Source organism: Pyrus communis, chromosome 15, assembly GCF_963583255.1.
Source record: "Pyrus communis chromosome 15, drPyrComm1.1, whole genome shotgun sequence".
NCBI classification, from domain to species: domain Eukaryota; kingdom Viridiplantae; phylum Streptophyta; class Magnoliopsida; order Rosales; family Rosaceae; genus Pyrus; species Pyrus communis.
This window is the reverse complement of record NC_084817.1, coordinates 1,733,114-1,753,519: the sequence shown is the minus strand read 5'-3', so window position 1 is coordinate 1,753,519 and position 20,406 is coordinate 1,733,114. Positions and strand designations below refer to the sequence as shown.

The 20,406-nt window shown below is 38.0% G+C and overlaps 2 protein-coding genes and 1 non-coding gene across 3 annotated transcripts; 2 read left to right on the top strand and 1 right to left on the bottom strand.

Moving 5' to 3' along the window:
* Positions 1–5,860: 5,860 nt before the first annotated feature.
* On the top strand, positions 5,861–8,039 carry LOC137718647 (zinc-finger homeodomain protein 2-like). Its single transcript, XM_068458197.1, has 2 exons — positions 5,861–6,223; positions 6,501–8,039. The coding sequence occupies exon 2, from the start codon at positions 6,654–6,656 to the stop codon at positions 7,698–7,700; it is 1,047 nt and encodes a 348-aa protein (XP_068314298.1). The 5' UTR covers positions 5,861–6,223; positions 6,501–6,653; the 3' UTR covers positions 7,701–8,039.
* Positions 8,040–11,267: 3,228 nt separating this feature from the next.
* On the top strand, positions 11,268–11,340 carry TRNAA-AGC (transfer RNA alanine (anticodon AGC)). The gene has a single exon. It is a non-coding gene; the product is annotated as a tRNA-Ala (tRNA).
* Positions 11,341–11,757: 417 nt separating this feature from the next.
* Positions 11,758–19,426, bottom strand: LOC137718596 (protein RADIALIS-like 3). Its single transcript, XM_068458146.1, has 2 exons — positions 18,976–19,426; positions 11,758–11,973 (listed from the first exon to the last, which is right to left on the bottom strand). The coding sequence occupies exons 1-2, from the start codon at positions 19,251–19,253 to the stop codon at positions 11,949–11,951; spliced, it is 303 nt and encodes a 100-aa protein (XP_068314247.1). The 5' UTR covers positions 19,254–19,426; the 3' UTR covers positions 11,758–11,948.
* Between the last annotated feature and the right edge of the window lie 980 nt (positions 19,427–20,406).

Here is a 20,406-nt window from a genome sequence, read left to right as displayed (position 1 = left end):
TGACATGATTTGGTAATAATGCAATGCGTGTCCTTTTGTAAGTGCATACAAATTTTGAGAATCTTATCATAACCATAGCCATGTCTAGTATTGAATGTCACAAAGAAAACTCAAAAACCTAATTTAGTGCTATGACGAAAGAAGTCGCAAGTTTAACTTTATTTTTCTTTTGCAGATGATTCTTGATCGCAGTGATGGAAAGCAATGATGCCTACGCATCTTGGTGAGGGTTCGATCTTTACGGACCCTCTTTTCTCCTTAAAAACTAACAATTTCACCAACTACAGTTATAGTTTGTTAAAAAAAAAAAAAAAGAAGGAAGAAGATTTCATTTATCTTTTTATATAATAAAAATTTAAGTTATTCACACAATAGACTAGGTACAATAATTTAGTACCATACTCTTTATTCACAAAGTTAAATTTAAAATCTTCTACTTACATCTGCAGAAATACATCGTAAACTGTAGTGCTAAGTGATTAACAAAATAGGTAAGTTATCACCATAAATAACCGTAAAGGTAAATGACAAAAAACTACCTCAACTATGGATCTCACAACACTATCATATCTCATCTTTTAAAATTGACAATATCATAACTCATATTTAGAATTTGATCCAATGTTATACCTTCCGTTAGCTTGGCGTGAATTTGCTGACGTGGCTTGATCCAAGACCCACTTTCTATTAAAAAATTAAAAAAAATATTATTAAAAACTAAAAAAAATATCATTTAATATTTTTTAAATATTAAAATAATAAAAAAAAGTTATAAAAAAAAAAAAAAAAAAAAACAACCACAGTTCATCCCCTTCCCCGACCCCCCACCCTTCTCTTTATTCTCTCCTATCTTCATCTTCTTCTTCCCCCTTCCTGCAATCCAAAAAAAAATAAAATAAAATAAAAAACTCATCTTCATCTTCCCCGACCCCCTTCCTTTCTTCCCCCCTCCCGTCTTTTCTAAACCCTCCGCATCCACCCTCGCACCCACTACCTGCAACCCAAAAAGAAAAAAAAAACCCAGATCCCGTTTGAGGTGGAATCGGGAAACCTTCGCCAGGTCAATTATGTGGGTGGAGAACCTGGGCATAGAGAAAATCGGGGGAATGGGTGTGGAGGGAAGAGGATGGGGAGGGGAGAAGAGGGGGTGGGGAGGGGGGAAGAGGGGGTGGGGAGGGGGGAAGACAAACTGGGTTTTTTTTTTTTTCCTTCTTTGCAGGAAGGGGGAAGAAGATGAAGATGGGGGAGAAGAGAGAGTTGGGGGGGGGGGGGGGGGGAACGAAATGAGGTTTTTTTTTTTTTTTTATTTTTTTTATTTTTTTTATTTTTTAATAACTTTTTTTTATTATTTTAATATTTAAAAAATATGAAATGATTTTGTTTTTTTAGTTTTTAATAATTTTTTAATGGAAAGTGGGTTCCGGATTAAGCCACGTCAGCATTTAACTGAGAAATTCACAACAAGCTAACGTTTTTTTTTTTAGTTTTTAATAATTTTTTAATGGAAAGTGGGTTCCGGATTAAGCCACGTCAGCATTTAACTGAGAAATTCACAACAAGCTAACGGAAGGTATAACATTAGACCAAATTCTAAAGATGAGGTATGACATTGTTAATGTCGTGAGACCAATAATTAAGGTAGTTTTGTGTAATTTACCCCAACCTTAATCAATAATTAATACTTTAGGACCCAAATGCCCTTTTGGAAAATACATCATTATCAATTGCATACGACCCCAGGAGTGACAAAATCTGTAATTGGCCCTATCTGTCTCCCAGGTTGATAGTGATTGGTGGTTGTATCAATAATCTAATATTAAAAATAGTGGGCCGTGGACCCAATAGAACCGTTGAAAGACTAGATCTCACAGCTTTTGTTTGACTATACGAGTTGGGCTTTTACGCTTTGTATATTTTTTAATCTTTCGGGCCCACATTTGTAGGACCGTTACCCCTTTTTTTAAGGGTGTAGGACCTCTTCAGTTACCCGTTGATCAGTGATTCAGTGGCAAAACATGAAACGGCGTGTTTAAGGTTTGTATCAATTATTTTCCTGAACTTGGAGACTATTCCCGCTTACCTTCAGGGTCTAGTGATATTTACATTGATTTGTAAGTAAAAGGTTTTAAATGTTTAGTATTACGGTCTGGTAGTATTCATCTTTAATTGTAAATTAGAGATCTTATGTTCGAATCTCGAAGATGACGAATTCGATACTAAATTAGGTTATCCATTGTATGACTTAATCAAACCCTCTCTCAAAAAAGGTTTTAGATTTGTCTCCAATGAGAGGTGAATCCAATACCAAAATATTATGGCTAACTCCTTGTTGTGTAACTTAAACTAAATTTCACTTCTCGAGTGCAAAGACAAAAGGAAGACTAGCTACAAGAGTCACCCGTTGAGCTTTAGCGAAAGTTGACCGTAATGATTCATTGGTGCCAAATGAAAGGGCCGTCGATCAAAAAATAAAAATTACTCCAAGGATAACAATCTTTTATTTCAGACCTAAAATTCTGTAAAATACCTTGCAGATAAATTGGAGGAGTTATAGTTATGGAAGTCATGCTTGCAGCATGCTATTATTAGATATTGTTTTCTCTTTTTGTATCTAAATAATCACACTCCTGACGTGCCTAACATAATTGAGTAACGTCCTGTTAAATTTGTGAGCCATGGAAGTAGCATCAGGTAACGAAGTAGTAGGAAGAATTAGAAGAGAATTTTCAGTTTGCCGGAAAGATGTCTCGGGTGAATTAAAGTCATAATACAAGTGATTGGATACTTAAAAAAAAATCAACTACTTGTATTATGACACTTGATGTACCGATCTTATTTTTAGCATATTAAAAAATTTCTCGAAAATTAGGATCTTTCCTCCAAAATGTAGAATTTAAAAAACTTTTTATGTGCATAATTGTTAGGATCACATGTGATATTATATACACATTTATATTATAATACATGAGTTTTGAATTTATCACATATTAGTTGTGTCGAACACATGTATAAACATTTGAATAGTAATTAATTAAATAATTTATCCCAAACTTATAAAGTATTGTTTCGAAAAATAAAAAACATAAACATTAAGTCGCACAATGAGTCAAATCATTATTTAGTATCGAATTTAATATCTACTTAAGTTGAGCTTAAGATTTTACACTTACAAATATAGAAGATGTCACTAAACCATTGTGGTAACTTTTATGCCAGTAATCTATTGTGGAGGTACAATCATTGTGACTTAATTTATCCAAAAATGTTACTCTTATCACATTTTTTATACCGAAATGAAACCTACATGTGTTTGTGCGTTCTACTTCTAATTTACCGGATAATAATAAAGCTACTGTTTTTACTGCTTAGTTTGGTTAAGAAAGGAACATATCACTGACCAGAAAAAATAGAAGGACAGATTCCGTATTCATCTTCTCCATTATTTCTGTTCCTTAAAACATATAAGGTGCATTAAAATTCAAGTCTGAAATTAATTTTTTAAGGAAGAAAAAAAAAAAAAATTTGAGCGTAATTGGTGGGAAAGCTGGACTGAAAAAAGGGAAAAGAAAAGAAAAACAGATGAATAGTAGCAGCAGGTAGCTATCGCAGAGGGAAAGGCAAGTACCAAGGAAGACGTGGGGAGAGAGAGAGAGAGAGAGAGAGAGAGAGAGGGAGGGAGGGAGCCTTCGATTGCATGAGAGAAAGGAAAGGCAATGGTATTGGATTTGGTTGGGGCAAGCGTGGTTGTATGATCAGATCAGAGCGTTGCAGAAGGCCGCACGCTAGCCCTTTCAATTCCTCAGCTCCTTGATGCTTCTGAATGTGAATCAGACTCACAGAGTTAGTGAAAGACAGACTGAAATTAAGAGAGATAAAGAGACAGAAGAGAGATAGGGAAAAACGACAAGACCACTTTAACAGTACTTTTCACTTTCACCCTTCTTTGTTTAGTTATTTTTGCATGGAATAATCCTATTAATTGTAACCCACATCAGTTAGATATGAAAGTATGGATGCAATTTGACCGCGTAATTGTTTTAGGTAAGTTAGTTGCATGAAGATTTATTGGCATCTAAGCTGTCTTTTTCAATTACTTGATTGCTTGAGGTAATTAGTCATTTGCTTGTATTATATCGAGCGTATGAGGATTTATTTGTGTTTGAGCTATCTTCTCAATCAGTGATTGTTTTAGGTAAATCAGTTGTTTGTATTATGACGGACAAATAAAGACTTATTGGTATCTTAGCTATCTTTTTTTTTATTACCATAATTTTTTTAACCAAGTCTGTTGTCTGTATTATAACGGATGAATGCATATTTTTTCATGTCTAAGCTGTCTTTTCGATAACCGTGTTTGCTTTAGATAAGCCAGGTGTTTGTATTATAATTGGTGTATGAAGATCTATTGGCTTTTGATCTGCCTTTTTCAATCACCATGATCAATTTAGATAAGTAAGTTGTCTGTACTATATTAGTAAGTGTATGAAGCTTTATTCACATATGGGCTACGTTATTCGCGTCGGATATTTGTGATTAATTGTTTCATGTAAATCATTTGTCTACACAACAATATGTATAACTAAGAAAGCTTAATATTTACACCTTTGAAAAGTTTAATTTTTCCTCACATTGTCACTGCACGTTAATTTGTCTAGAAAAAAATGTTCAAGACTAAGTCGTCATTCTTGAATTGCAACAATTAGCAAAATACAAGCTTTAATTGTTGCATTTCAGGGATCATGATTTAATCTCTTTACAATTTCAACAAATGTAGCACAGGAAGTGCACGTTCGTGGTGTTTGTACTGTTTGAGTTATTTGTCAAATTTCGAACATGTGTTTTGTGTCATTGCTAACACATGAAGATTATTCGTATCTGAGTTGTCTTATTGATCACTGTAATTGTTTAAGATAAATTAGTTGTTTGTATTATAATATGTATAGCTAGTAAGAGATAAGATTTACAAATCCAAAAGTCCAATTACCCTCGCATTGTCACTCTCACAAGTTGATTTGTAAACTGCGACAACGAAAACTACATAGACTATACATATCAGGCCCTTTATGCAAAGGGATTTCCATTTTTTTCAAAAAATGAGGATTAGGTGTGGGGTTCACTTTACATCGAACTTCAACGATCCGAACTGTCTATTTTGTAAGTCTCTATTCATAAATCATTCTTGCAAAAATTCAATTCAATCCGAAACTATTTGCCTATTTAATTATCAAGATAAAATTTCATTGTTTCTTATATAACAAAGTATTTGTTAACTTATTTGAACCCAATTAGATGTCTTAAACATATCTGATTTGGCTAATATTTTGCAAGGATGATTTATAAGGTACAACTTGAAACATAGACAGTTCGGATCATTAAAGTTCGATGTAGTGTGAACCCCACAACTAAACTTCATTTAAAAAATAAAAAATAAAAAATCTCTCTTCTGTTAAAGATTTCCTATATATATATATATATATATATGTAAAGTCGTTGCTCAAACCATTCAACAGCTCAAATCATAATTTGACCAATCAATCAGTAGTATCCTTATGGCCTATAAAAAAAAAGTTGGTTAGTCTTCTTCGTATGTGTTTAATTAAGGAAACATTAAGCAAAAAGTGACGATCATCAAAGGCAAAGCTTACGTCGCATCAAAAGGTTGCTGGAAATGGGCAAGTTTGGGTCATTTGAGAGGTGAGGTGTGTTGAGATAAGAAATGGCAAAAACAGGGGCAATAATGGAAGGGGGAGGAAGGGGTTGAGGGGTAAGGGATGGGTCCTACTGTGGCAGGGCGTGGGAGAGGTCTGAACATGACGTTGTCGGTTGTTTTGTAATCTGCAAACTTGCAAAGGGAGAAAGCCAGTGTGTGCAGTGTAGTACACTACGCACCCCTCCTCCCTCCCACTCCTCTCCTCTCTCTCTCCAGTTTTTCTCTCTACTCTCTCTATTTTTACTTGGTATACTAGTTGGTTTGGTTGGACTCTTATCCCTCCCACTGGCCTCACCACAAGCAACCAACCTGTCTCTTGTTGGAAGCACAGAAGCACCAACATCGCAATGGACCCAGCTCTAAACCCAGAACAAACCCAGCCTAAACCCAGCACAAACCCAGCTGTCTAGCTCTATCTCTCTTTCTCTCTCTCTAAAACCATATAGATGTTCAAGCAGTCATGCCAAATATGCTGTTGCAGCTGTTTGTTTCTCTCTCTCTTTCTTACAAACTGTGAGTACTTTCATCTCTCTCTCTCTCTCTCTCTCTCTCTCTCTCTCTCTCCATAAAGCTGTGTTTTTAGAAGAACAGTTGAAAATTACGACATGGGTTTTGGTGGGATTAGCACCCTAATATTTAGTACTAACTTCGAGACAAGATTATATATACTAGGAGCAGGATGGATATACATTTAAAGATTTAGCTACATAGCTATATATATGGCTTCTAATTTTGTCATATATTTGAAACATATTTCTGCCTTTTTGTGTTTTTCTTTTTGTTATTTTAGAACAGCAGAGATTAATTAACAAGAGGAGGACTCGGCACCCCAAGAAAGTACACAAATACTCGTTTGAAATCAATGAGACGATGCTTTTGTGACAGCTTTTGGTATTAAATTATTGAAGATTGTGTGTTTTTGTGAGAGAAAATCAAAAAATCCATGGATTTTAGGGCACAAGATAACGAAATGAGGACGTCAGGCTCGCTAAGCTATGCTCATTTAAATACCAAAGAATCATCGCCGTCGCCAGCGGCAGCAGCAGATCACCAGCAAAAGAGAAGAGTTGGGATTCACAATGGCACTGGGAATTACGGTTCTGCCACTGCTCCTCATCACCAGCACCAAACCCTAGACAACTACCACCCAGCTGCTATCCCGTTGCCGCCGTTGATCCGCGACCCAGATCCGGATCGTGCCCTATCCGGGACCCCGGTGGCCCCACAGGGAGCCGGAGTCGGTGGCGGTGGCGGTGGTGGGGGGCCCAAGTCGTTGGCAAAAGTTGTTAGGTATAGAGAGTGCCTCAAGAACCACGCGGCGAACATTGGTGGTAATGTGTTCGACGGCTGCGGAGAGTTCATGCCGAGCGGCGAGGAGGGGACGATGGAGGCTTTGAAATGTGCGGCGTGCGACTGCCACCGCAACTTTCACCGCAAGGAGGTGGACGGGGAGACGGCGGCCTTCAGTCCCGGGTCGAGAAGGTCGAGCAGAATGTTGAGTCCGCTTCAGCTTCCGCCGCCGCTGCCTTCGCCTTCCTCGGCTTTGCACCATCACCACCACCACCACCACCATCAGAAGTACGCGATGCCTCCGATTGTCCAGCCTGTGAACGTGGCGTTCGGGAGCAGCGGAGGAGGGACGGAGAGTTCGAGCGAGGATCTGAATGCTTTTGAGGGAACTGTCCCGCCGTTTGCTTCGTCTAAGAAGCGGTTTCGGACAAAGTTCACGGTGGAGCAGAAGGAGAGGATGATGGAGTTTGGGGAGAAGGTTGGGTGGAGAATTCAGAAGCAGGATGAGGAGGAGGTGGAGAGGTTTTGTGCGGAGGTGGGAGTGAAGAGGCAGGTGCTTAGGGTTTGGATGCATAACAACAAAAACACCATTAAGAAGCAGGGTGACGTCGCTGCTACTACTAATGCCATAGCTACAGGTCTGTCTTTTAAGAACGTGGAGGGAGAAGGAGGGGAGGGAGGGGCAGCAGCTGAAGATTAAGGGGAGATTAAGTCTAGTATTAAGCTTAAGTGTTAATTAAGTGAGATTTGTATAAACATGAAACAGGCTTAGGCTCCTAGCGTTAGCTAGATCAGATATCTGCATGATTATCGTTCGTCAGTAGTGAAGGGAGGACTTTGTTATTGCTCTAATTATTCGGCTTAATTTCTTGTTTAACAAGATCTTATCGTATTAGTTTTGCCATGCCATGGATGAGGAAGACTTTGAAGTAGTTTTCTATATCCAGGAGTTATGTTGCAAGTCTTTTTTTGTCTCAATTGTAGCCACACTTTGATGGATAAAAAGTTGGGTCGCGTGCTGGTCCTCGATCCTCGTGTCTCTTCTCTAATTGCTTATTAAATGTCTTTTAACTTAACAAAAGATTAGCACTAATAACCTTATTATTTTTGTGATAACACTGTTAACTTTTTCTTAAATTGAAAGACACATGTTAAGTAATTACAAAAGAGATACGAAGTTTTATTAAGTTAAAAGATACGTGTTAAACAATTAGTAAAGAGACACGAAGTTTGAAAACAGCAGACCTGTTGCCGTTAGGGAAACATACAAGACATCTTTGATATTTTGATTCTACTTGACCTCACGCTGTTTACATTTAATGTGACTTGACCCTACATTAGTTTTACTCAACATGAGAACTGCTCTAGTTAGTCAACTTTACCAAAATTTTCTAGTACGCTTGGTACTTTAGAGTTTTAGTTGTTAAATTTTTTGTTAAAGATGTAATATCAGATCTACCGATACAAATTCCCCAAGCATAAAATACTTCATTAAATATGAGAAGAAAATGTGTCACTTTGACATGACTATTCTGACAAAAATTGAAAAATAAAAAAATGACACGAGTCTGTTTTCTTTGTGGTCGAAGTCTAGAAGACATGAGTGTGCTATTTTTTCTTGATCTTCTTGATACTTTAGCATGGTTGACTTTGACTTGGGTTAATTGGGCCTTTCCATCGAATGCAATAAGTCGAATCCACTACAAGTTTAAAGATTGATGGCCCAATTAGGCCCGTCCCAATTTCCTTTGTGCGGTAACTATCTGCAAGCGCATGCAAACCATTTGCATTCCTGAATTGTGTCATTATTTTAAAGGAGTTTAAACGAAAAGCTCATGGTACTATTTACTTTAACGAAAAATCATATTTTTACATTAAAAAGTCAATCCTGGTACTATTAACTTTACTCTTTATTTTGTCCTTATCATTAAAACTCAAAAATTTCAATCAATTTTCATTAGTTTTCCTGTATTTTAAGGCAATCATATTCTGTAAAGTAGAAAAAAAAAGAAAAGAAATTAAAACAGACAACACATAATTAGATTGAGAAATGTTATAATAATATTTTCGTTGTAGGTAAGTCTTTCCCATGATTGTGAAGTGTCACTAAAATTTACTCCTGTTTCGTGTGTGATCCTCACAATTAGTCTTTTTAGCCAAAATAGTCTCTAAGATTGTTATAGTTGCTCACTATGGTTGAGATTTAAAATCGATAGAATTAGTCATTGAGATTGTCCATCGTCAATCATTTTGGTCATTCTTTGAAAAATTTATGTTAAATTAAAGAAACCATCAGTTCAAGAGGAGGGGTTGATCTGACAAAAATACTCAATGTAACAAAGATTTCATAGATGAACAAAAGTGATTGAGGGTAGACAATCTCAGGAACCACTTTTATCTTTTTTAAATCTCAGAGATCAAAGTAAGAGAGTTATGACGATCAGAAACCATTTTGAATAAAAAGCCTCACAATTATTACCCTCAAATAATTGTCATTGTCTTTAAAGTTCAAGATCATTTTCTCAATGAAATGAGCAAGTGATTAAAAACAAAAGAAAACTAATGAAAAAGGGCTTGAAAACTTTGAGTTTTAATGATAAGGACAAAATAAAGGGTAAAATAAATAGTACAAGGATTGAATTTTTAGTATAAAAATGTGGTTTTTCGTTAAAGTGAACATAACTGTGAACTTTTCGTTAAAACTCTCTAAAAACAATTAGGTCAGCCTCATAAGAGTTTGTAATTGAAATGGTTAAAACAGTTCCGACCGCATGAAATCTTAAATATTGCTTATATTAAAAAACAAGTTGGATGCAAAAATTGCATACATATGCTCTAGGTACAACATTGTTGAATCTCTTATTTTACAAATAATATATGGGAATCTAACATCTCTAGCCTCAACTCCTCTCATGAGGTAAAGATTCAACTAGGTAAATCTTAGTCCAAGTCCAACAAACCAAAAAGTAATTACAAAAGTAAAAAATTGAAGATTACTGGGCAGTTAAAACAACCATATTATCCTGATTTCGGTGCCTTTGAGCTGCTGTCATGGTCGTCGTCGTCGTCGTCGTCATCGGAGCCGAAACCCATATCACTAGAAAGTAAACTCGAGTTAACGCATAATTAATCTGGCAAAATTGTTGATGTATATGTAAATAATTAAACCAAAAAAAAGTGACAACTTACTGAAATTTGTCCGTAAACCAACCACCCAATGTTGACGCCGTCTCCTTCGCTTCCTTAAAGGCATCCGATTTGGACACGCTATCAGCCGCATCTTTGGCGGCCGTGGCAGCGGTGTTTATGTGATCCTTGGCAGTTTCCACGAAATCGTCGTCACCCAACACCGCCTGGATCGACATAAGCAACACCAACGTGAAAATCAACACGAACGCAATCTTTGCCATTTTTTTTTTTTTTTTTGGATTTTTGTCTTTTGTAGTATCTTTAAACAAATAGTTAAGAAAACACAATTTATTTATGTGAACTTAAATTAGGATTGAAATTGTGTTTTATTTATAGGATTAAGTGCGGCTGATCCGAGGCATATATTTAGTAAATGTTTAGGGTCAAAATGATAGGAAATGCTAAATTTAGAGTCCAAATTGAATTTTGCCCTTTCTCTAGCATAAATTTGTGGTAACAGAAAGCTCCCTTATTAGGAGTGGTATGTAACAAAACCTATAAATTCGAGTGTGGCATGTTTCATGGTGTTTTTCTTTACTTGTTAACAAATTATGTTATACTAACACGTGGTGTTTTAATTCATCGCATTCGTTTTTTTATGTTATACTGACATGCGGTGTTATTAATTTATTGTATTATAAAATGTTCATTTATGTTTAAATTATATCCTAAACTCATGAAGTATCAACAAATTCGTCCAACCATATTAAAATGCTTTAGCTAATGAGTCTACGTGATCATGGAGGTGGTCTTCTCTACGGGGTGACATATTATGTTTTTTTTGGGTAAAAAAATTAGGGGGTTTGTGAGAGGGGATGGGATCAAAACATGGGCCAGGTTACCACGACAAATTAAGAGGGTAGAGTAACGATTGTTTTTTTATTTTTAGTGTGTATGGTTCCGCACGGACACATAATCCGATTCTTGCACCTCAAAATTTCTCGTGATGATGCATGTCAGGTAAAAGGATGGGTAAGCCATACACAAAAACATTAGGCCACAAAATTAAGCACCTAACGAAGTCCATCAACTTTTAATTTAACGTTAAAAAAAATTAATTCGTCAGTATTCAGCAATTGGGGATGTAGCTCAGATGGTAGAGCGCTCGCTTAGCATGCGAGAGGTACGGGGATCGATACCCCGCATCTCCATTTTTCAATTTCAATTTTTGCATCGCATTGGAACAAATTGGAAAGGACGGAAGCACTTTGATACTGCTACCGATCACGCATTTGATTAGTAATATATTTTACTTAATCTGCCTGTATCCATTTGTTAATCTGAGATTTCTCATCACCTACGATATTCTTTCTGATCGATGAATTGTTTCACCGGCGACATTGTTTGTGGATCTGCTATCTTTGCTGTTTTAGTTCTCTTCCCCTTGTTCTGGTGATTTGCCATTTCCTCTTAGTCGTTTTGGTTCTGTTATCCTTTTTCTTGGTATTATTATTGCAGTGTTTTTCTTTTAATTATACTTCATATACGAGCGATGTTATGAAGAGAGATTCGAGACAAGATCTTGCATGCAAAGATACACGATCCTGATTACTTGTACTCCAAGCCTGTTGACGTCATATTGTGGTTTTAGTTCATAAAATAATAATTTTGAATAGGAAAACCAAACACAAAATACAAAGAGAAACACATAACATATATTTTCTTGCACACTTGGCTTTTGGAAGGAAGGAAAACAACAGCTAGAGAATGACAGATTAATCCATTTTTCTTCTTTTTACAAGTCTTCTGTTCCCTCCCATCAGATCTTCAAATTTTTCATAAGCCTGATTAGATTAGAGAGTAATTAGCACTAGAAATATATATTAATTCTATATTCCAAGTAATGCATAAAAAATCTTTGTAGATAATGTCAAACCTCCAAGTTGCATAAGCAATTAATTAAGCATCTTTTGAGCTAATTAAGCAATGTGATTATCCCAACACCACAAGTGGCATTATCTTACTAATTCCACAACCCCATACTTAATTAGCTTAACAGACTGAATTAGCATCTTTTTGCTAGGAGCTTTCTTTTTTAAGTAAGATGTCCTGTTTTTAATATATTCCCTGATGTTACGCATGGATTACTTGCTGTATATTTGTGTATGTGTAAGTAGTATATATTTATAAACATTTTCATGAACTAGAAAAGCTGCCAAGAGGTTTAGCTAGATCCAACAATGGAGAGAGTTTTCAGTGTACTCGAAACACAGTCACATACATCATGTCATTATACAAGTTGGGAAACTTGAAACAAAAACTTTTCTCCACGTTGTAGAATAACTGGCATACCACCCCGTGTTGAGAGAACTTGCCATGTGACTTGGACAGAAGGAATACTGCATTATTCCTTGTCAGACAGCACGCCACCTTTACAGCAGAAAGAACCCATGCTCTGATGTGTTGCAGCATGGGCAGCGCCACCTTTTACAATATTTGTTTATTACATGCAATTGTTTAAATGCATGCGTGTATGTAAGATGTATATAAAAACATCAACTGCTATTACAGCAGTTACCAAGAATAATACAACAGAAATATTAAGCTTAATATGGTATCAGAGCTTAGGCAATCCTTTGCTCTGCTCTGCCTTCACTCTTCCGCTGCTATACTGTGATCTGTTACTGCAGCAACCAGTGCACTGCAAACTGCACACTCGCAGAAGAACATACACAGCCATTAAGCACAGCCGCAGAGCACAGCCAAGCACAGCCACTGCACAGTGCACACTGCCTGCCGACATGGCAACTGATTCTTCCAGCAAACACACCAAATACGAAGATCCCAGCGATCCTCTTTATCTTCATCACTCTGATCAACCTGGAGCGATCCTCGTCACACACCCTTTGAATGACGAAAATTACTCCACTTGGAGCCGAGCCATGGTCATGGCCCTCAATGCCAAGAACAAGGAAGGATTCATCAATGGATCCATTAAAAGGCCCGAGTCTGCATCCACAAGTGAATTCCAACAGTGGACTCGTTGCAACAACCTCGTGAAATCCTGGCTGCTCAACTCTGTCTCGAAAGATATCGGAGCAAGTGTCATCTACAACAATGTTGCAGCTGATATTTGGAATGAGTTGAAGGAACGTTTCTCTCACACAAACAGTGTACATCTCTTCCATATTGAACAAGAGATACATGGAAGTGTTCAAGGAAATTTGAACATTGGTGCATATTATACCAAACTGAAAAGTTTTTGGGATGAACGTGATGCCATGTGCACTCTCCCAACCTGTACATGTGGAGCTGCAAAAGAATTAATGCAGTTTCAGCAAAGTCAGAAAACCATGAAGTTTCTTATGGGCCTCAATGAATCCTACGCTGCGGTTCGTGGGCAACTTTTACTTATGGATCCCCTCCCTGTTGTCAACAAAGCTTTCTCACTTATTATTCAAGATGAGAAGCAAAGAACAGTTTCAATACATGCTCCTGGAAGGTCCTCAGTCACCGACACTGCAGCTTTTGCCGTGCGGGATAACATGCGCAACTTTGGTAGGAATTTTTCTCCAAGAAATTCCCATCTAAAATGTGGTCGTTGTGATGCAACTGGACACACTTCAGATACCTGTCGTGCACACCTCAAGTGCGACTATTGTAATTGGAAAGGTCACACCATTGATCAATGCCGCAAAATGAAAAAGGCGAAAGACAACAGCAATAGGGGAGATTATCAGGATCGCAGGGGTTCCAATTCCAAGGCTAATCATGTTGATACCCAGCCAACGCCTCCAGCAACATTTTCTTCGTCCTACAGCCTCACTTCCGAGCAATATCACAATCTGCTTGCACTCCTTGATAAGAGTCAATCCAACTCCACATCTAATCATGTCGGTACCACCTCTACTATGAATAACTTGTCAGGTAGAGTTTTTTGTGCTTCTGCTCTCAATAAGGGAATGGACTGGATTTTCGATACAGGCGCCACAGATCACATGGTCTGCTCACCAAGCTTAATGACCACAAGTGTTCCGGTATACAATCGACAAGTGCACTTACCCAATCATGCACTTGCCGATGTCACACATATTGGCACAGTTCATCTCTCGAATGATCTCACCCTTCACAACGTGCTTTGTGTTCCATCATTTAAACTGAATTTAATTTCTGTCAGCAAACTTACTAATACCTCATCTTGCTTTGTCATCTTCACTGATAAAATGTGTCTACTTCAGGGCCAACGATCGGGGAAGATGATTGGGACGGGAACTGAACGAGAAGGACTCTACTACCTTGATAATGTGATGAAAACCAGGTGCAATTCAGCGTCAATTTTTGCCTCTCCTTCCCAGCTTTGGCATCAACGCCTTGGCCATCTTTCCAACAATACCTTACGGCATCTCTCTACTTGCATTAAAAATTTGAATTTTTGTAGCATTGATGATTGTTTGATCTGTCCATTAGCCAAACAAACACGTGCTCCTTTTCCTTTGAGTTCTATCACCACAAAAGCTCCTTTTGAGTTAATTCATGTTGACATTTGGGGAGGTTACCATGTTCCCACTATCACAGGGGCACAATATTTCTTAACTATTGTGGATGATTTCTCAAGATGCACATGGGTTTATTTAATGAATCACAAATCAGATGCACGATCTTATCTCATCACTTTCATCCACCTTGTTGAAACACAATTTTCCACACGAGTCAAGGTTCTTCGTAGTGATAACGGTCCAGAATTTTTTATGACCCAATTTTTTTCAGATAAGGGGATTCTCCATCAAACAAGTTGTGTCTCTACTCCCCAACAAAATGGGGTAGCAGAGCGCAAACACCGCCACTTACTCAATGTTGCTAGAGCCTTACTTTTTCAATCTCATCTTCCTAAGAAATTTTGGGGTGATGCTATCCTCACTGCCACTTATCTCATAAATCGGACTCCCACTCCTCTTCTTCAAAGCAAATCACCCTATGAAATACTTCACCACAAACAGCCAGCGTATGCCCATTTACGAGTGTTTGGTTGCTTATGTTTTTCTTCCACCCACCACCATCGTCCCACAAAATTTGATGCAAGAGCCACACAGTGTCTTTTTCTTGGGTATCCATATGGCACAAAGGGATATCGAGTTTACGACCTTCACACGGGTAAAATCTTTATCTCCCGTGATGTTATTTTCCATGAACATGTGTTCCCTTTTTCATCTTCTGCTGCAGTTTCACCACTTGTGTTTCCACATACTCAAGATACTGCCTATGATGATCCCATCATTCATCCGTCCATTCTACCGGAGCAGGATTCCATCGATCCATCCTCTTCTTCGCCGGTGAGTCCTGTTTCGGTTTCATCTCCTTTTCTTTCCACCTCACCACCTCGTCTTAAACGACCCACTCATGCACCTGGTTATCTTCAACAATATCACATCGACATCAACCTCCCTTCTCGGTCCGTCCCTTCATCTCACTCGGCGTTGACCAAAGTACCAGGTACTCCTTACCCTTTGTCTGATGTCCTCACATACGATCGTTTATCTGCTCGACATCGTGCTTTCACCACTTCCATTTCAGCTGCCACAGAACCCAGCTCATTCTCACAGGCTATACGCGACCCTCACTGGCGTTTCGCTATGGAAGAAGAACTGGCAGCCCTTGCTGCGAATAGGACATGGTCTCTGCAACCACTGCCCCCTGGCAAGAAGCCAGTTGGATGTAAATGGGTTTACAAAATCAAATTTCGCTCCGATGGATCCATTGAGCGATATAAAGCACGCTTGGTTGCCAAAGGTTATAGCCAAATTGAAGGCTTAGACTATCGAGAGACCTTTGCTCCGGTTGCAAAATTGACTACAGTTCGTCTACTCCTTGCTGTTGCCTCGGTCCAACAATGGCACCTCCACCAGCTTGATGTTAATAACGCTTTCCTCCATGGTGATCTTGAAGAAGATGTCTACATGTCCTTGCCTCCTGGTTTCGGACGAAAGGGGGAGACACGAGTTTGTAAACTTCATAAATCTTTGTATGGGCTTAAGCAAGCCTCTCGTCAATGGTTTATCAAACTCTCTTGTGCTCTTCGAAAGGCCGGTTATCAACAATCCAAGGCAGATTATTCATTGTTCGTCCGAAACCATGATGGTAAATTCACTGCCCTCCTTGTCTATGTTGATGATATTATCTTGGCAGGAAATAACATACAAGCAATTGAAGATACCAAGTCTTTTCTTATGAAGCAATTCAAGTTGAAAGATCTTGGCCAATTAAGATATTTCTTGGGCATTGAAATTGCTCGCTCTAGCAAGGGGATCACCCTCTCACAGCGAAAATATGCCCTTGAAATACTTGAGGATGCAGGTCATCTTGGCGCAAAACCAGCCACCTCTCCTATGGAGCAAAACTTATCACTCAGAAAGGACGAAGGACAATGTATTACTGATCCTTCCTCTTATCGACGACTTGTTGGGAGACTAATCTACCTGACAATCACGCGCCCTGATTTGGTGTATGCTGTCCATACTCTTAGTCAATTTATGGAGAAGCCTCGAACTCCACACTTGGAAGCAGCCCAGCGAGTCTTACGATACGTTAAGCACACACCAGGGCAAGGTATTTTTCTTTCTGCAAGAAGTCCAATTCAATTGAATGCTTTTTGTGATGCGGATTGGGCCAGATGTCGAGACACACGACGTTCTACCACCGGATACTGTGTATTTCTTGGAGAATCTTTGATCTCTTGGAAAAGCAAGAAACAAAATACCGTGTCACGTTCTAGTGCAGAGGCAGAGTATCGTTCAATGGCAGCAACTTGTTGTGAAGTCACTTGGTTGAAATCTGTTCTACAAGACTTGGGTATCAAACATAAACGTCCAGTCAAGCTATATTGTGATAATCAAGCGGCACTTCACATCGCTTCGAATCCGGTCTTTCACGAAAGAACCAAACACATAGAGATTGACTGCCACCTTGTACGAGAAAGGGTTCAAAGTGGAATGATCGAGACATCTCACATCTCAACCATGAAACAACCAGCCGACATCTTCACAAAGCCACTGAGCTTATACCAGTTTACGACTTTGCTTTGCAAGTTAGGAATAATCAACATTCATTCCAAACTTGAGGGGGAGTGTTGAGAGAACTTGCCATGTGACTTGGACAGAAGGAATACTGCATTATTCCTTGTCAGACAGCACGCCACCTTTACAGCAGAAAGAACCCATGCTCTGATGTGTTGCAGCATGGGCAGCGCCACCTTTTACAATATTTGTTTATTACATGCAATTGTTTAAATGCATGCGTGTATGTAAGATGTATATAAAAACATCAACTGCTATTACAGCAGTTACCAAGAATAATACAACAGAAATATTAAGCTTAATACCCCGTGTTTCGGGTATACTAAAAAATCTCTGCTACCAATGACAGTTGCTAGCAAGTCTAGGAGAATTTTTCAATGTGTTCGGGAACACAACCCCATGTACCAACTTTCATGATACAATTGATTGAAAATGCCTATTTTCAAGTTTTGAACCAATTATATTACGAAATTTGATGTACTTGGCTGTCTTCCTCGCATGTTGAAAAATCTCTCCAAGCCTTGGGATTAATGAGAGAATGTGATAAGTAATTAAAAGGAGTGTTTGGCGTCACACAATGTTTCTCAATTACTTTAGTCGTAGAACCATGTGCGTGTGCCATCCAAAACAAGTACGAATTAGATTTCATGTGGTTTTTTTTGTTTTGTTTTGTTTTTCTTCCTTAGGAATTGCAGTTGAATATAGTATGGGATGTGGATGCATATACAAAAAATATAGAAAAAAAACATATAAAATTTCTTGGGGAGGACTCAAGTTAGTGTTTTTAGTTTGAATTGTCGCTTCGATAAGTGGAAAACATAGTGAATAACATTATGGAAAGAGAGGGTAAGCAGAAATCTTTCAGTGTGTCGAGAATACGATCTGATATATCGAATGTCATAATATAAGTAGGTGGGTGATTGAAAAATGAAATTTCCAACCATTAATAACACTTGATGTGCCCAACTGTGTTCTCAAAACACTGAAAACAAAAATTCATGGACAAGCTACAAACCCATACAGCTTTCAACTAATATATAGCTTTTGAATCCTATGTCAAGAGTGTGACTCTCATGTCTGAGAATTAAAACCATACGTAATAATTTAGGCGATCTTCTGTTTCTTTAGTCAATAATTAATTTTATGTTGAATGCTCGAGAGTAAGATTGTATCAAAACCAAGTTACGATTGACATATTTTCATGGAGAAGAATATAGACAGCATGGAAAATCTTTTGCAATTTTACGTGGGGAAGCTGAATTGCACGTTAAGGAATCAAAACCTAACATAATAGTTTGCACTTAAAGGAAGAACATATTTTCATGCAATTTTACGTGGGGAAGGTGAATTGCACGTTGGGGAATCAAAAGCTAACATAATAGTTATACGATCTTCGTCTTGTTGAGTCATGACAATTTATTTTCAGTTGGATGGGGAAATTCTAATATGCCATCAGAGCTGAAATATGATTGACATTGTTACAGTAAAGAATCCTCTAACACCCATGGTGGATGAGGATAAATTTTTCAGCATGTCAGAAATACAGACCAGTACACTAAGTGTTATAATACAGTAGTGAAATTTCTTTTTCAAATATCTAACCACTTATATTATAACACTTAGTGACCAGACCGTGTTCCTGACACATTGAAAAATCTCTCACGCACCAGGGTGTCTGGCTATTTTCAAGGAGAAGAATATGGACAGTATGGATTAGCTTTGAATGCTTAGAAGCAATTAAGAGATTATGACAAATGAAAACATAACTACTCTTACCTCTGCTCGTCACCAAATCCTCTGTTGCTGCCGCTGCCGCCGGCGGACTTATAATTTGGTATAGGGACTTGGCCGGATTCTATGTGCATGAGATCATGCACCAGAATCTCGTAGTGCCTCTTTACTTCCTCTGCAGTTTTTCCGCCGACGGCCTTGGCCACATTGTGCCAGCGGTCCTGCGTGTCCTTGTCGTACACGGCCAGCGCCATCTCGAACAGCTTGTTCTCCTTCGGCGTCCACGAGGAGTTCAAATTCCTCGAGGAAGAAACCGATGCCATTGCGATCTTACGTGAAGATATAAACCGGAAGTTTGAATCGTACGCCGGTTGCGGCGAGCTGATAAGAGGAGTGGCAGAGGATAACGTGTATGGTGTTAGGGAGCTAAAGTTAAACGAGGGTTTACAAAAGGGACTCAGATAGTGAAGAAGTCGAGGGAATGATGGTATGGACAAGAGGTGGCCATGCTGCTTATAAGCAGGTGGAGGAGGAGAGACTCGTGTGGCTGTGGCAATTTGTGTGAACTTTAAAAATTTGTCGTTGGTTTCGGATACTGCTACAGTGATGGTTTTTTGACAAGTCGACGAATATTTTAAGGACAGAAGAAGATAGGATTCGCTTGATTGAACAAATGGGATTTTTTGAGAATTTACAGCCTGTGGGGATTAGATCCCAATTCGCCCCTCGTTTCAAACCCACAAAGAACACGTACGTATAAGATACTCTTTGTCTTCTCAAATAATGATAGTATAGCATAACTGCTTAAAAAGTTTTCTGATCTCAACTCAAGTTGTGAGTTAGCTTTGGATATACGTTCTTAGCATGATATCGTAATCAAGTTATTTGTACGACAATTTAACAACTTAACATATTCTCATATTACTCAACAATAATTAGTCGTGTGTAAGATTAAAAAGATTTGCATGTGGGACATGTGTTGTAAGCACAACACATGAGAAGTCTAACATTAGTGCTTAAAAAGTTTTAAATTTGTTCTCTTACTATCAGTTAATTTTAAGTTTTTTTGGTAAACAATTAGTTTTACATTGAATGTTCATGTTTAGAAGAGATTTTTTGTGTGCCGGGAACACAACTTAGTATATTAAGTGGTTATATACTTAAAAAAAATCAACCACTTATATTATGACACATAGTATACTGGTCCGTATTTTCGATACGCTAAAATTTTCCATATTTTAACATATTTGTCCATTATTTTTAATTAGTTAGTAATAAATTAAGATGGCAAGATAGGTATGATGATATGTAGCATGACATTTAGAAAAATGTGATCGTTTAGCCTTCATCACAAAAGATATGGACAGCAAAAAGGGTGATGATTTGAATGGAAACCAAGAAGATGTAAAATGGTCAGATCATGCACGAAGGAGATTGACGATAATTTTTCTTTTTATTTGTGTGAGTTTGTCAATT

Coding starts and splice junctions, on each gene's coding strand:
- LOC137718596 (XM_068458146.1), bottom strand. CDS start 19,253: ATGGCATCGGTTTCTTCCTCGAGGAATTTGAACTCCTCGTGGACGCCG. Junction 11,974..18,975: donor GGATTTGGTGACGAGCAGAG/GTAAGAGTAGTT, acceptor TAATCTAATCAG/GCTTATGAAAAATTTGAAGA.
- LOC137718647 (XM_068458197.1), top strand. CDS start 6,654: ATGGATTTTAGGGCACAAGATAACGAAATGAGGACGTCAGGCTCGCTA.